This window comes from Neodiprion virginianus, chromosome 2 (genome assembly GCF_021901495.1).
Source record: "Neodiprion virginianus isolate iyNeoVirg1 chromosome 2, iyNeoVirg1.1, whole genome shotgun sequence".
Classification (NCBI taxonomy): Eukaryota; Metazoa; Arthropoda; class Insecta; order Hymenoptera; family Diprionidae; genus Neodiprion; species Neodiprion virginianus.
The window spans coordinates 8,164,905-8,178,257 of record NC_060878.1 but is presented as its reverse complement, the minus strand read 5'-3'; the positions used below and the strand labels follow the sequence as shown (position 1 = coordinate 8,178,257).

At 32.6% G+C, this 13,353-nt stretch overlaps 2 protein-coding genes across 4 annotated transcripts; one reads left to right on the top strand and one right to left on the bottom strand.

The window, feature by feature from the left end:
• Positions 1-4,639: 4,639 nt before the first annotated feature.
• LOC124297323 (serine hydroxymethyltransferase) lies at positions 4,640-10,466 on the top strand. 3 transcript variants are annotated; one of them, XM_046748240.1, is made up of 6 exons: positions 4,640-5,052; positions 5,947-6,143; positions 6,261-6,472; positions 6,581-6,905; positions 6,987-7,486; positions 7,613-10,466. In XM_046748240.1, exons 1-6 carry the CDS (start codon positions 4,876-4,878, stop codon positions 7,777-7,779), a joined length of 1,578 nt encoding a protein of 525 aa, XP_046604196.1. In that variant the 5' UTR covers positions 4,640-4,875; the 3' UTR covers positions 7,780-10,466. The 3 variants fall into 3 exon arrangements, with proteins under 3 accessions (XP_046604196.1, XP_046604198.1, XP_046604197.1); XM_046748242.1 differs by lacking the exon at positions 4,640-5,052 and adding an exon at positions 5,622-5,644; XM_046748241.1 differs by lacking the exon at positions 4,640-5,052 and adding an exon at positions 5,651-5,792.
• On the bottom strand, positions 8,517-12,795 carry LOC124297340 (Golgi to ER traffic protein 4 homolog). Its single transcript, XM_046748260.1, has 6 exons — positions 12,636-12,795; positions 12,476-12,554; positions 11,922-12,156; positions 11,617-11,755; positions 11,342-11,482; positions 8,517-11,047 (listed from the first exon to the last, which is right to left on the bottom strand). Exons 1-6 carry the CDS (start codon positions 12,746-12,748, stop codon positions 10,798-10,800), a joined length of 957 nt encoding a protein of 318 aa, XP_046604216.1. The 5' UTR covers positions 12,749-12,795; the 3' UTR covers positions 8,517-10,797.
• Positions 12,796-13,353: the final 558 nt, after the last annotated feature.

The following is a 13,353-nucleotide window of genomic DNA, read 5'->3' as shown; positions in this document are numbered from 1 at the left end:
TGATGCTGCAGCTGTTACACAACGCGTCACTGACCCATTGCCAACTCAATGTATGAATTCTATTACATCCATATATCAAAGTATGAGCATTTGACAAGGCTGTGCTTAAGAATTTTTTCAATATCAAAATATCCGTTACATCATTTTTTCAAACAGTGTTCATATTAATACAGTCTCGGCAAGTGATATCATCGACTCTTTAATACAATTGTTTTAGACAATACGCGACGGACATTTTAACTATAATGGATTCTTCTGTTATACGAGCATCTTTGTTTGTGCAGTGTGAAAATAGAATTTATCTTCATTTTTTATTGAAAATTTTTAATCTATATATTCATTGATGTTATTGATAACTGTGACTTGACAAAAACGTTGGAGCTTACCTTGGTGCTGCAAATAAATAAATTCTCACCATTTATTCTTTGAAACATAACAACTACATAATGTACGATTATTATTTACCACTCGCACAGTCTTCTTATTTTACTGTTTTCAAGTTGATAAATTATCAAATAATGGCTGTTGTTTATTTTGACACCGAGTTTATCCGTCATGTAATGTGTCTAGTCAAGTGTGGTCGAAAATGATTGAGAACAATTTATATATGGTACACACATCGCCGAATCACCAAAAGTTATTCAAGATTCAATGATTTTGACTACATTTCAATCACCCTGTATTATCTAATTTGTTTCTACCGATTATTTTCCTTAGTGAGTGTGTGTGCGTTTAATATTTTTTGTTCCAATGTCTTTATCATCGTTAGGGGAAGTAAATTTTTCGATTTTTTTCTTTATATATATATATGTGTGTGTGTGTGTACATATATGTATAATCTGTCTTAAGGGAAAATTAAAGTGGAAGAAATCTAAAAGAAAAAAATTACATTTAATGTATAAGAGGTGCTGAGTTTCCATGAAGCAACTGAAGATCGATGCTATAGATTGAAGACAGCAACAAAAAGTCAAAAATAATTGAAGAATATTTCAACATTTACGAACTCGGTGTTTCCATGCTTCACTATTCTCGATACATGTTATAAAAATGGAGTTACTGGCAAGATTCCATTCAAATTTATAATATGTTTCAATGAAAGAAAAAAGTTCCATGAAACTCTGTTATTAAAATAATACAAATTGGTTTAATTTTACACATAAAATTATTTTTCATTTCAAACCTGAAATCATAATTTTTACTTTATTTCTTGTGGTATAACAAGATTAAAATGTAAATTCCTCCGCAATTTTATACTTTTTATTTTATCAACAGTTCAATGTGTCCGAACAGCCAACATTAGGTCAATCGTTATTGTTTCATAGTTTTTGGCAATTCGATTTTCTCCGTCACCTCTGTATATTGATATCTAATTATCAGTGACCATTTGATGTTGTAAAAAATTGAATTTACAAATCTAATTTCCTTGAGGACAAACATTGGAAAATTAGTTATGTTTGACAAATGAATTGAGCTAAGACTGTAATCACAAGAAATGTTGCATTTAGAAAGTTTCAAAATAAAACTTGTATTATAGTAAAGCATATATAATGTATTGCTATGCTATGTAAGCGTGATTAAAATAAGCTTACGAAAGTAGAATAAGTTGTTGTTGTAGTCTCGTAACTTTTTAAACAGCACTATCAAGACTGTTTGATATCGTACGATACTGTCGTTTTCAGACTAATATTTCAGATTATGTCTAATTGAACAGATACATTATTTATACTTTTAGTTTTTCTGTTTCTACGTTTTATTTTGGAACATTCTGAACTTGACTTGAAAACAATCTGTATTTGTATCGCAAGAACAAATTTAAAATGATCTATGAGCTCTTACTGAACACAAATAAAATTTGTATATTTTCTTTGTGATGCCAAAATCGTGCATGTCGTGAATAATAATAAATTTCTAAAGAGAGTATTTGAATCTTGAATTAAGGGGCTTGTTATTGTATTGATGAATCTGTTACCAAAGAGAATGAGTGTTATTAAAGATGAATTAAGACTCCTGACCTTTAACATTATATAACACTTATCAAGAGTTGATATCAACTTTTGCAAGTAAATACGTGACTATGTGTTCCCAAACACAGTCAAAATTACTATGAATTGGATTAAATATTTCTGAATTCTGTAATCAATTTTTTATACCGAATGAGACATTTCACTTTTCTGATTTTTTTTTAGCATCAAATTTAATTAAAATCAGAGTCAACGTTTCCATTTTGCATCAGGCTCACAATTTGCAGCTATCTGAATGATCAATGTGATTCTTGATATTAACTCATTTATTATTATTACTGTTACTATTATTTATAATGTTGTTTTTCCCCTCGGTTTTCAAAATACCCTGTGCGATCGCTGCATGATGTTCTCTGCAGGGTTGTCAATCACTCCGTCGCTGTTATTTGTAACTCGTTTGCCTGGTATCACAATCCTCATATTTGTATGAAAGTATACAAATTTGTTACGCAATTACGTTGATAAGTTGAGTTTTTACGAGCGTAGGTATAGTTACTGCATGGTATGAATAAAAAAAATTTTCTCCAGTTCTTTTGTCGTATCAGTTGAGAAACATCTTTCAACTGGTAAAGGTACCATAACGGAGTAGCAAAAATAAAACATAAGCCTATTTAAGATTTACGCTTCTTTCGTGTTAAGATATACATATAATTCTAAGTTTTTATATTTTTTATTTTTCACCTTCTTCTTTTTGTTTTGATTCCGGACTGGTGAAAAAAGAATTTGATTGTCACATAAATATCAGTTTATATTCTATGAATAATTATCAACCGCGTATTATTTGTGTGTTGAAAACATAGATTGGTAACAAGCCCTTGAAATGTAAATGGAATAAAGGGCTGCTCTTATATAACGTTGTGTATTTAATATTAATATGCTAATTAGTAATGGAGAAAGAAGAAAGAGTCAGAGAGAAAAAAATTGCGTAAATTAAGAGGGGGAACCAGAGCTCTGAATCGAATCACGTAATGTTTACAAAATAAGGATAAATTGTAATATTGTATTAGATATAGTTATAGAATCAGAAATAATGAGTTTAATAATCACGTTTCGTTATATTGAACGTATATTGTGTTGCCAATTTTGGTCGATAATAATTATTATTAGGAATAAAGACAACTATGTATTTTTTTGCATAACGAGAATCAAAATACAGAGAAAAAAACAAACAAACACACACAACACATACAAATTTAAACTTAAATAAAAAAAAAGCATTAAATATTGTTGAAATTATTGTTGTATGATATTCACAATAAATAGATAATTCAGCGATCATTGCAAGAAATAGTGTTTGTATATACGTAGCATTGATGTGCAATGGATTATGTATTTTTTTCTTCGGTCTCTTGCTCTTGAATATTTCTTGCCCTAATTTCCGTCCGGTGAAATATTGGAAATCTGAATACAATAATTACTCACCGAAAATATTAGCTATCGTTGTTTCAATAATTAATATTACACGTGCGCATACAATTTGTAATTTATTAATTGAAAATAATGTCGATTAATCGTGATCAAAAATGATATTGTATTATTTGATTTTGAATCGCCTGCAATACTATTTATCATGTTGTCTTGTATATCAATTAACCAAATATCAAACAGCCCTCACAACCGATCATAGTTGAAATATTTTTATAAATAGTTAATTTTCTCTAATCTCGAATAAAGTGATTATAATTATTTTCCGTAGGTCTTATTATTAGATCTTACCGCAAATTTTTTAACCTTATTTGTAAAACAAATTCGCTATTAAGTCAGGTATTGAATATCTTTTTAATATATCATTTAAAGTCGACTTCATAACGTGATCATCTTAAAAGTTTAAGTGAAATTACATCGAAACTAACTATTCTCTTCACTTAATTTAAGTACTGTAAGTTAATAAACAAGTTCGCTTGTGGTGTATAAAAATTTGTGCACCGGGCGTGGTTTCCTGGAAATTGAACCGGTTTCATTGCACACATTACGTGTAAAAGTAAATTGCTTAGAATTTTACAACCGCATTTGCAAACCGGTTATAACTTGTTATGAACTCAAATCCATCTCCAGAGCAATGGTCTTACAAATTTATTTCAATAGCGAATGCTTTCGTTCTGAAAATAATCAATGAGAGAAAATCGTAATAAAATCGATTACGATAAAGTAATAATTCAGATAGTTGAGTCGTTGAATTTGAAATTAAAATATTCTTCATTTCTTTGAAAAGTTCTCCTACCGAGTTTCGTAACAAATTATGATTTCAATGCATTCGGCAGCTGCATAAACCGCTGAATTGAAAGCTTGAATAAACTAGCAGAGGCGACAATAAATAAGTATATGCAGTGTTTTGAATTTCTGATAAAACATTCTTAATCTACCGATTGGTACGGGGGATTGTCTTATTCACAATATATGTATATGTATGGTTGACGTGAAGAAATATTTGCTGGCTGTTTGCCGCGGTAACGCGAGAAAGCGTATTGATCTATCTCGTAGCGTGTAGAATATACACGACACGTATATATATATACAATGATGCACATTCTCTCGCAATCCCTTAGCAGTCAGTTCTTTAAACGGTGGATCGTTCTGCATGCTTATAATATGTACAGTTGGAAAGAAAACGTTAATATAGCCGGTTTGTTTTTTTTTAAATTTATGCGCAACGCGTACATAGTTGATAGAATTCGGAATTGGTCCTGCGTATTATAACGCGTAGCATATATCCGTGAAGATAGATTGTACCGACTTCGCGTGAACTGTCGAAAGGCTGGCTATTTAGTTATTTTAAAGGCAAACTTTATACCCCTGCAGTCAGTTTATATTTCCATACAATCGTGGGAGTATCACCGAGCTAAATACATAAAATATGATGGCCGGAAATTGGTATAGTTTAACCGGAGCGGCGAAGCAATTGGTTAAAAATCTGGTGATAAAAAAGGGCAATGCAACAAGAAGACCAAGAACTTTGGGTCACTTGGTTACTCGCACTACATCATCATTTCACTACGTTCAACACACGGCAACTGACTGCACTTCAATGCCGGTGAGGAAAGCAAATAATGTCGGGTATTCTAACAATAAGCGTTAAATTTGTTTGATCATTTTTTTTCTTGACCGTACTGACAGCCGATATTCACACGCATTGTTGCAATTCTACACTTCGATGAAATATTTGTAGTAGATGCAGTTTAGCCTATACGTAGATAATTAGTGTGACAGCGATGTGAACTTATCTTTAAGACGGTCAGTGTGACGAAATAATTGTTTTTAACGCGCTCATTTGCGATTATGTGGGTTTTCGAAAGTGCAACAACAATAATCGGTTATTGTGCAAACTTTGATAAGGCGTCTCTGCGATAATCATTATACCTATATGTATTATAATTATGATTATTTGCGCAAAACAAATGTCGAAAGTTGTGCTAACGTGAATTATTATATGTGTGACGCTTGTTTGCGCTCTGCTCCGATTTTACATTCTCACTATCGGCGATAAAACTCGCGCGTAATCTTCCGTTTAAGTTTCACGTAAGAAGATTTCACATATTCACGACCTCATCGTGTCGCTCGGAGAGTTGGGGTTATCTCGCTTGAACTCCATCAGTTTCCCTTAACTAGGCATTATAATACCACGGGTACCGCAAATTTCCTACCATTTAGCAATCAATCTTTGACGAATATCCAGCGTTACTGGCACGTTTTTTTTCGCTACATAACTACTTCCATATTTTTTTCCGTTCGAAGCACGTGTCCGTACGCAGCAAGACGTGTGAAAAGCAACAGGTTATTGTTCATTTCGTGATATTCTTTGACGGAAATTAAATTTGATCAATTAAATTTTCATGTGCAAGTTATAATGTCATTTGAACGAAAAGGAAAGAAAAAATTATGAAACTTGTTTTTTCATTTCTATTAAATCTGAGAATTTCATTTCTAGGACAATATGTCGAGCACTATTCACAAAAACTTATGGGACACGGATTACGAGCTGTTCGATTTAATGAAAAAGGAGAAAAAGCGACAAGAGTGTGGGCTGGAAATGATTGCGAGTGAAAATTTTACCTCTCTTAGCGTACTCCAATGCCTCGGATCTTGCCTAGGAAATAAATACAGCGAAGGTCTTCCGGGACAGAGGTGAATAAATTAATTTGACTTCCAAATTCTCCTCTTTTTTACCTGGAACTATGTGAAATCGTTAGAACATAATTTTATTTTCTTCAATTGTACACTAATAATTTTTCACTTTTTCAGATATTACGGTGGAAACGAATTCATTGATCAAATTGAATTACTTGCTCAAAAACGTGCCTTAGAAGCTTACAATCTAAATCCAGAAGAATGGGGATGCAATGTTCAACCGTACTCCGGCAGTCCGGCCAATTTTGCTGTCTACACTGGTCTGGTTGAACCCCATGGGCGTATAATGGGTCTAGATCTCCCCGACGGAGGGCATCTAACACATGGTTAACAAAAATTCCTTAAACGTATATATGAGGAGCAGTAATTTTCTGTTATAAAGAAAAATTTTACATTACCATTTTATTTATAAATCTACCTTCAATGTTTCATAGGATTTTTCACCGAAACCAAGAAAATCTCTGCAACATCGATATTCTTTGAGTCGATGCCTTACAAGGTGAATCCTGAAACAGGATACATAGACTACGATAAACTTGAAGAGACTGCAAGATTGTTCAAGCCAAAGATAATTATAGCCGGTACAACGTGCTATAGCAGGTGTTTGGACTACAAACGTTTTAGGGAAATTGCTGATCAACATGGAGCGTATCTCTTCAGCGATATGTCGCATATTTCTGGGCTTGTTGCTGCAGGTGTTATTCCCAGCCCGTTTGAATACAGCGATGTTGTTTCTACTACAACTCATAAGACGCTCAGGTACAGCAATTAAATTGTTGTAAACAAATTTTAACTTTTGTGTAAATCAGACAGTCAGATATAATGTTTATTTAATTACAGAGGACCACGTGCCGGTGTAATTTTCTTCCGGAAAGGCGTTAGAAGTACAAATAAGAAGGGTGAAAAGATTTTGTATGACCTGGAGACCAGAATAAATCAGGCTGTGTTTCCCGGCCTGCAAGGTGGCCCACATAATCATCAAATTGCTGCCATTGCCACAACAATGAAGCAGGCTAAGTCTCCCGAGTTCATTGCTTATCAAAAACAAGTATTAGCTAATGCAAAAAGACTCTCGGACAGTCTTCAAAAACTTGGTTACAAAATTAGCAGTGGTGGCACCGACGTGCATCTCATCTTAGTTGATCTGAGTACCACTGGTATCAGCGGAGCCAAAGCTGAGAGGATACTAGAAGATATTGGAATCGCATGCAACAAAAATACAGTTCCTGGGGATAAAAGTGCATTAAATCCAAACGGTATCAGGCTTGGAACACCGGCTTTGACTACTAGGGGTTTCAAGGAAGCTGAAATTGATAAAGCTGTTAATTTCATTCATTCAGGTAAGTTCTATCAGTTTCACTATCACTTACGTTTGAATTTGAGTTAGCTTGGCGAAGCGTTCAAAGTTATGCTCCAGCTTTGACAATATCGACTCACAGGTTGTTAATACTATTTCCCATTTTCAGGTATAGAACTGGCTAAAGAAGTCACGGCTATATCTGGACTTAAGCTCCCGGAATTTAAAAGGGTATTAGATACTGATGTGGCAATAAAGGTAAAGGTCCAAGCACTTCGTACAGAAGTAGAAAAATTTGCCTCACAATTCCCCATGCCAGGTCTGAAAGAGTATTAAACATGTGTATCCAAAAGAGATACAGCTAGATAGATTTCTACTAACAAGAAAGATCAGTTCGGTGTCCGCCTCCGATTTAGTTACAACTCATGTATATTTGTAGAACATTAAAAAAGGTTTCATTCATGAATAGGAACATTTCAGCATTGGTTTCATTCAAACACATCGTGTACATCAAGAAATTACCATGTTGGGTTTCCATCTTTGGGTATCGTTTTCATCCCTTCAAACCGTTTTTCCGCTGATAAAAACAAGGTGTGTTTTAGTTTTCAATGTTCTACAACATACACGAGTTGCATCAAATTCGAAGGGGGATATCAAATTGGTTCCTGGTAAGATATATCATTTACAATGATTAATACTAAATGATAATATAATTGGAAAATATTTTCGTTTGAGAAAAGAGCAGGTTGGAATATAGATCTACGTCTTATAATTTTAATATTGAGTCATGCTCAATATAACGTACATAAAAATTTTTCCATATTGTAACTCCCGCTCAATCATACTAGAAAGACTTACAATCAAGCAGTGAGCTACTTTTAAAAAAATCGAGGTTTGCTTTGATAGATATAATTCCGTAGTTTTCCTATACATACAATAGTGGTCTAAATTATATTTTTATTTCTTTGTATAAAAATCAAAATCATTTCCCAAACCTGTGCAGTAACGTAACCTACAATTATAATATCACCAATTATTTTATAAGAAATTAACGTTATTTACCTTCTGTATCGATCATGTAGGACTGGTTTTTTTTTTTTTCTTTTTGGAATAACATTTAAGAGTTAATATTTTATAGTTAAAACTTATGTATGCATTAAAATTGTAAAGGATTGCGAAGAAGGAATTGTTTTTATTGAAATTGCATGTAAATGGCTTACGAGATAAAAAGTATTTAATATCCGAGCTAAAAATCCTCGATAAAAGTCTCATGTTTATATTTTTTATACTGAAAAATAAAATACACAAATAAAAACCACCTGTTAGTATTTTACAGTTTTTTAAAGTTAATAACGAATTCTGTATGTGAAAAGATAGTGGATTATCATTTTGTATTTTTATTTTCAATATGTTAAGGATCTAGAATTTGTTTTTCCTCAATTAAATAGATTATTATGCCACTGTCGGAGATTAATTTTAATTCACGTAATAAAGCATTATAGTATTTCATACTAAATATTAACTGTTGCGTAATTGAGCTTTTGCTACACGCTATACTACTGTAAAATATATTTGCTCGTATCTCTTAACACTGTTTTAACTTACTTTGGAAAGATTCTCAGCCTGTACATTGATTGCTCAAATGATGTGTTATCTAAAATTTGTTTTACAAATTACATAGATACTTTTTTAAGCATTTTTCTACTGCGCCCTAAAATTGTTAATATTTCGATAAACCAGAAGTTAATACAAACTCGTAAATATCGGATTCATTTCAATGCGTAAATTAATATAATTTTAAATCCTATCATATGACAGAAACAGCATCAGCAATCGATAGATCAGAAAAAAGACTAATTATTTTCATGAAGTAAAAGATTGGAAGTAAATCGAAAAAGTCGAACAAGTAAAGTGGACCTTGTTCGCATTAATAAAAATCTATATACACAATACCAGTCAAGTATTCATAAAATTACATGCTATATTGAATAAGAGGCGAGATGAAAAAAATTTGCCATTGAAAGGTATGTACTGCAATAATTATTACTTTTGTACATTATTTAAGTTGACTCATAGTCTGACATCTTACAGCTTACTAAAATTGATAATAATATACAATGTCTAAAATAGTCAATATTCTGACGTCGGATGTGTGAACTAGCCTTGTACTTTGATTTTGACGTTTCTTTACATTATTCGTTAGTAGATGAATATTATTCAGTTTTGTTACGTGTCTTCACTTTAACTAATCGCATGTGGTATTAGTGCAGTTTATATTTTTAAGAAAAAATTATTATGCTAAATATTTTTTCCTTTTATTTCTCACATTATTTAGAGTATACAAAATAACACTTTAAACCGATTCGTATCACTTCCAAAATGTACACGGTTATTACTATAAGTTTTCTTTAGAGCCAGATTTCAAAAAGGGCACATTAGATATTATATGCTTTGCCTCCTGAATGTGGAATATCGAGTTTTAGAATAACTATCTCATTTTAAATCGCTTAGTTTCGCGTATTTATAAGCTAATTTGTTAGCACACGGTTTAGTATAAAAAAAACCTAAAAATCTCACATGTTTGTCAATAGATTATTAGAAACGTAAACGGCGAAAAATAAAGTAAAATAAAGTCATACAAACTGAATGGGCATCGACCATGAATTTATGTTTTTTATATATATTATTATTTTGAAGAATTGAAATTTACGCAAAAATAAATAAAATTCTGTACACTGCTTCTACAATCCATATAGGTACAATGATGAATACGTAAGAATGCATATTCAGATATAAATAAATCTCTAAATGTAGGCATTTTACAACCCTTCGAATGTTCATCAATATGTACCTATGTATATTATTATATATTTATATATCTTAGAGTGGGTTCTTATTTGGGGGTCTGAAATATTTTCATTGCAATGCCCCCCAGACCTGTTCCAAATCATATAAAAAATTTGTGTAGTTTCAAGCCGTTACATTACTGATACACGTGCCTCTGCGAGTTTGGGTTTTCCCATTCAGGTAAAAAAAAGTTTCCTTTCTTAATTTTTAAGTTGTTTTAGTTGCAGTGGCTTGAAAATTTACAGATTTTTTTAAAATGATTGTGAACAGGTCTGCGGAGCGTTGCAGCAAAACTTTTATCGACTTCCAAACAAGGACCACCCTAATATATATAAGTATTTGAATGGATGAAGAATGCTAAAAATGAGAACAATAAACTGCTACATAACGCTAGATTTAATATGTATATATATGAATACCCACTTCAGCAGACCCTTATGGCATCTCAAATCTCTGTAAGCTCTCTTAATTCATCTCATACAAAGCTTAAAAACATTCCCTTTCCAATTAGTCTAATTCTTGTGCCACGTGCGATGTCGTAGGAGCATTTCGCTGATCATCGTCTGAATCTTCTTCTTCCAGACCGTTGAAAAACGATTGTAACAGTGAACCAAATAATCCTTGACTGGGTGCTCGTGGCGGTGATACATTAAAGAACACTTGACCTATTTTATCCAAGTATTGTCTATAGAGCGGGTCTCTGTTCAGGCTTAACTGGTACTGCTCACACAAAACTGTGAAAGCGGCCAGCTTACCACTGTATTTACAAAAATTTTAAAAAGTTAAAATGTTTTTTATTTCTGGTGAATATGTTGAAATCTTTTAACTGCCTATAGTCATTCATAGCATTAACAATCAAAAATTCTCATAATGTCTTGAAAGACAGCAAGTGAAATTTGTAAATTTAAAATGAGACCAAGTATTTCAAAGGCAAGAATATCCAATACAATTGTTACGATATTGCTGGATTATTGTGATGAGGAATGTATCATGTTAGTGTATGATTAACTATATTGCTAATTTATTAATATAACATGTCAGCGAAACTTACGTTTCAATGGTTTTCAGTAAGAAGAATAAAAAATTCAACAATGGCAGAAAGTACGGTGGACCACTATTTATTTTTGGGTGTTTCAAAGTATATGAATGAAACGCTTCTTCTGCTGTGGTTTTATTTCTCAAACATAAGTACCTGGAAATCAATGAAGTACAATATAATAAGAGCGTAACAATTCTTTTACTATTTTATAATGTACATGCAAGCAAACAATTCGGGTATCTTTTACAAAACTCTTATATGAAGTATAATTTCACTCAATGACTTACTGTAAGACGGCTTGCACAATGAAAAGATCTATTTCACTCGAGTATCCACGCTCTTCGTGAAGTTCAACAAGCATCGCAGCACAACCAGATCCATCACTACTATATAAAAAGTGTTGCCTGGCCATTATGTAGTTTTTCTCTGTATTTAAAAAGATATAAATATGATATGAGAGATTGACTGCGAGAGCTTCTATGCACAATGAAGCAGCAGTATAGTTTCACAATGTACAATTTCTATGAATCTGTCTATCTGTTATGAAAGAAATATTTAATACACAGATCTGATTCTTATCACTTGAGTATACCTTTCCAGAATACTTGTGCTATTCGCTGATGAAAATCAGGGTGACCTGTTTTATAATCGGACCCCTTTAAGCTCCACCTTAGCGCTTCTAAAAGAAACGTTTCCCTTTCTGGTGCTGTAGGGTTCATCAAGCCGAATAAATTCGTCAGTTTTTCGAAATATACTTGGGATGGCTCAGTTTCTGACTTGACTAGAGCATCGACAAATAATGTACCAAGATCAGCACCACTTGCTTGCTGAAAGAAAAATTAAACAATCAGTGTTGCTCATGTTCTTAAATATGTGATGCATGCCTGTCGTAGATTAAATATATGGGAATTGCAGAATAAATATGAAAATCATTCAAGCATTTATTTTGTATATCTGCTACAGCAATGCTTCTTCATAACTTTGGTAACATTTGGAAATCCAATGCAAGAGATGGCAAGACTTCTACCACTTGTGACTAATCACTGAATGCTCCAATGAACATTCAACACACATGCATATGCAAATGTTAAAATTTGGTAGGCACTTTTTATTGATGCAAATACATTAATGTAGATAAATTAGTACCTGATCATGTTGTAGGAGTAACGTTGATCCATTGTACAGTAATTCCAGTAATTCCGAATACTTTCTTTGTCCGAGGTACCTAAAGAGAGGTTAAGTTGCAATTACGTCGCACTTGAAAGTGGTTAGAATATATAAACCATATGAATAATTGTCGGCTTACCTAAAGTGCAAAGTCCTGTACATCTGATGTGCTTCATAATAGTTTCCGGAGTTGACAGACGCTTCTAATTTGGCTAAAACTCTCAGAACACCGAGACTGCCTCGGGAGGCCATGTTTATGCTAGTTAGGGACTTTTTTCAATTGAGTCTCGAGTCGAGTTATGTTGGTAACATTGGAATTATGACTCAGGACTACTCACGATGAACAATTGCCGCGGCAAAATCACTAGGCAAAACATCGGTATGACGGAATAATTTTTGTATAAAAATTTGAATCATTCGCCCATATTACTCGTGAATTATGTTGACCAAATCACTAATTGACGAATTAAAAAATACTGCAAGATCACTTGGCAATTGTTGTGGAGTATTTGTTTTTGCTTCAATGGCATAATTGTATCGAATCACTTTCTGGCGCAAGAAATAGCCGATATTTCAAACATTGATAGAGATCGGTAAACAGATTTAACAAGGTAATTGTTTAGAAAATTGGGGTTTATAAAACCACTTTACACATTTATACTTTACTATGTTAAAATACTTTGGCCAGAGATTAGGAGACAATTGAAATTGCGTATATTACAGTAAACCGTAGTTCAGATATTAGCTCATATGTATAGTTTAGACATCACACCAGCAAGCGTAATAACGAATTGATGATGTCAATTTTATGAAGAGTTTCATTTGAAAATAATTCAAATAAATTGAATTCCGTTATT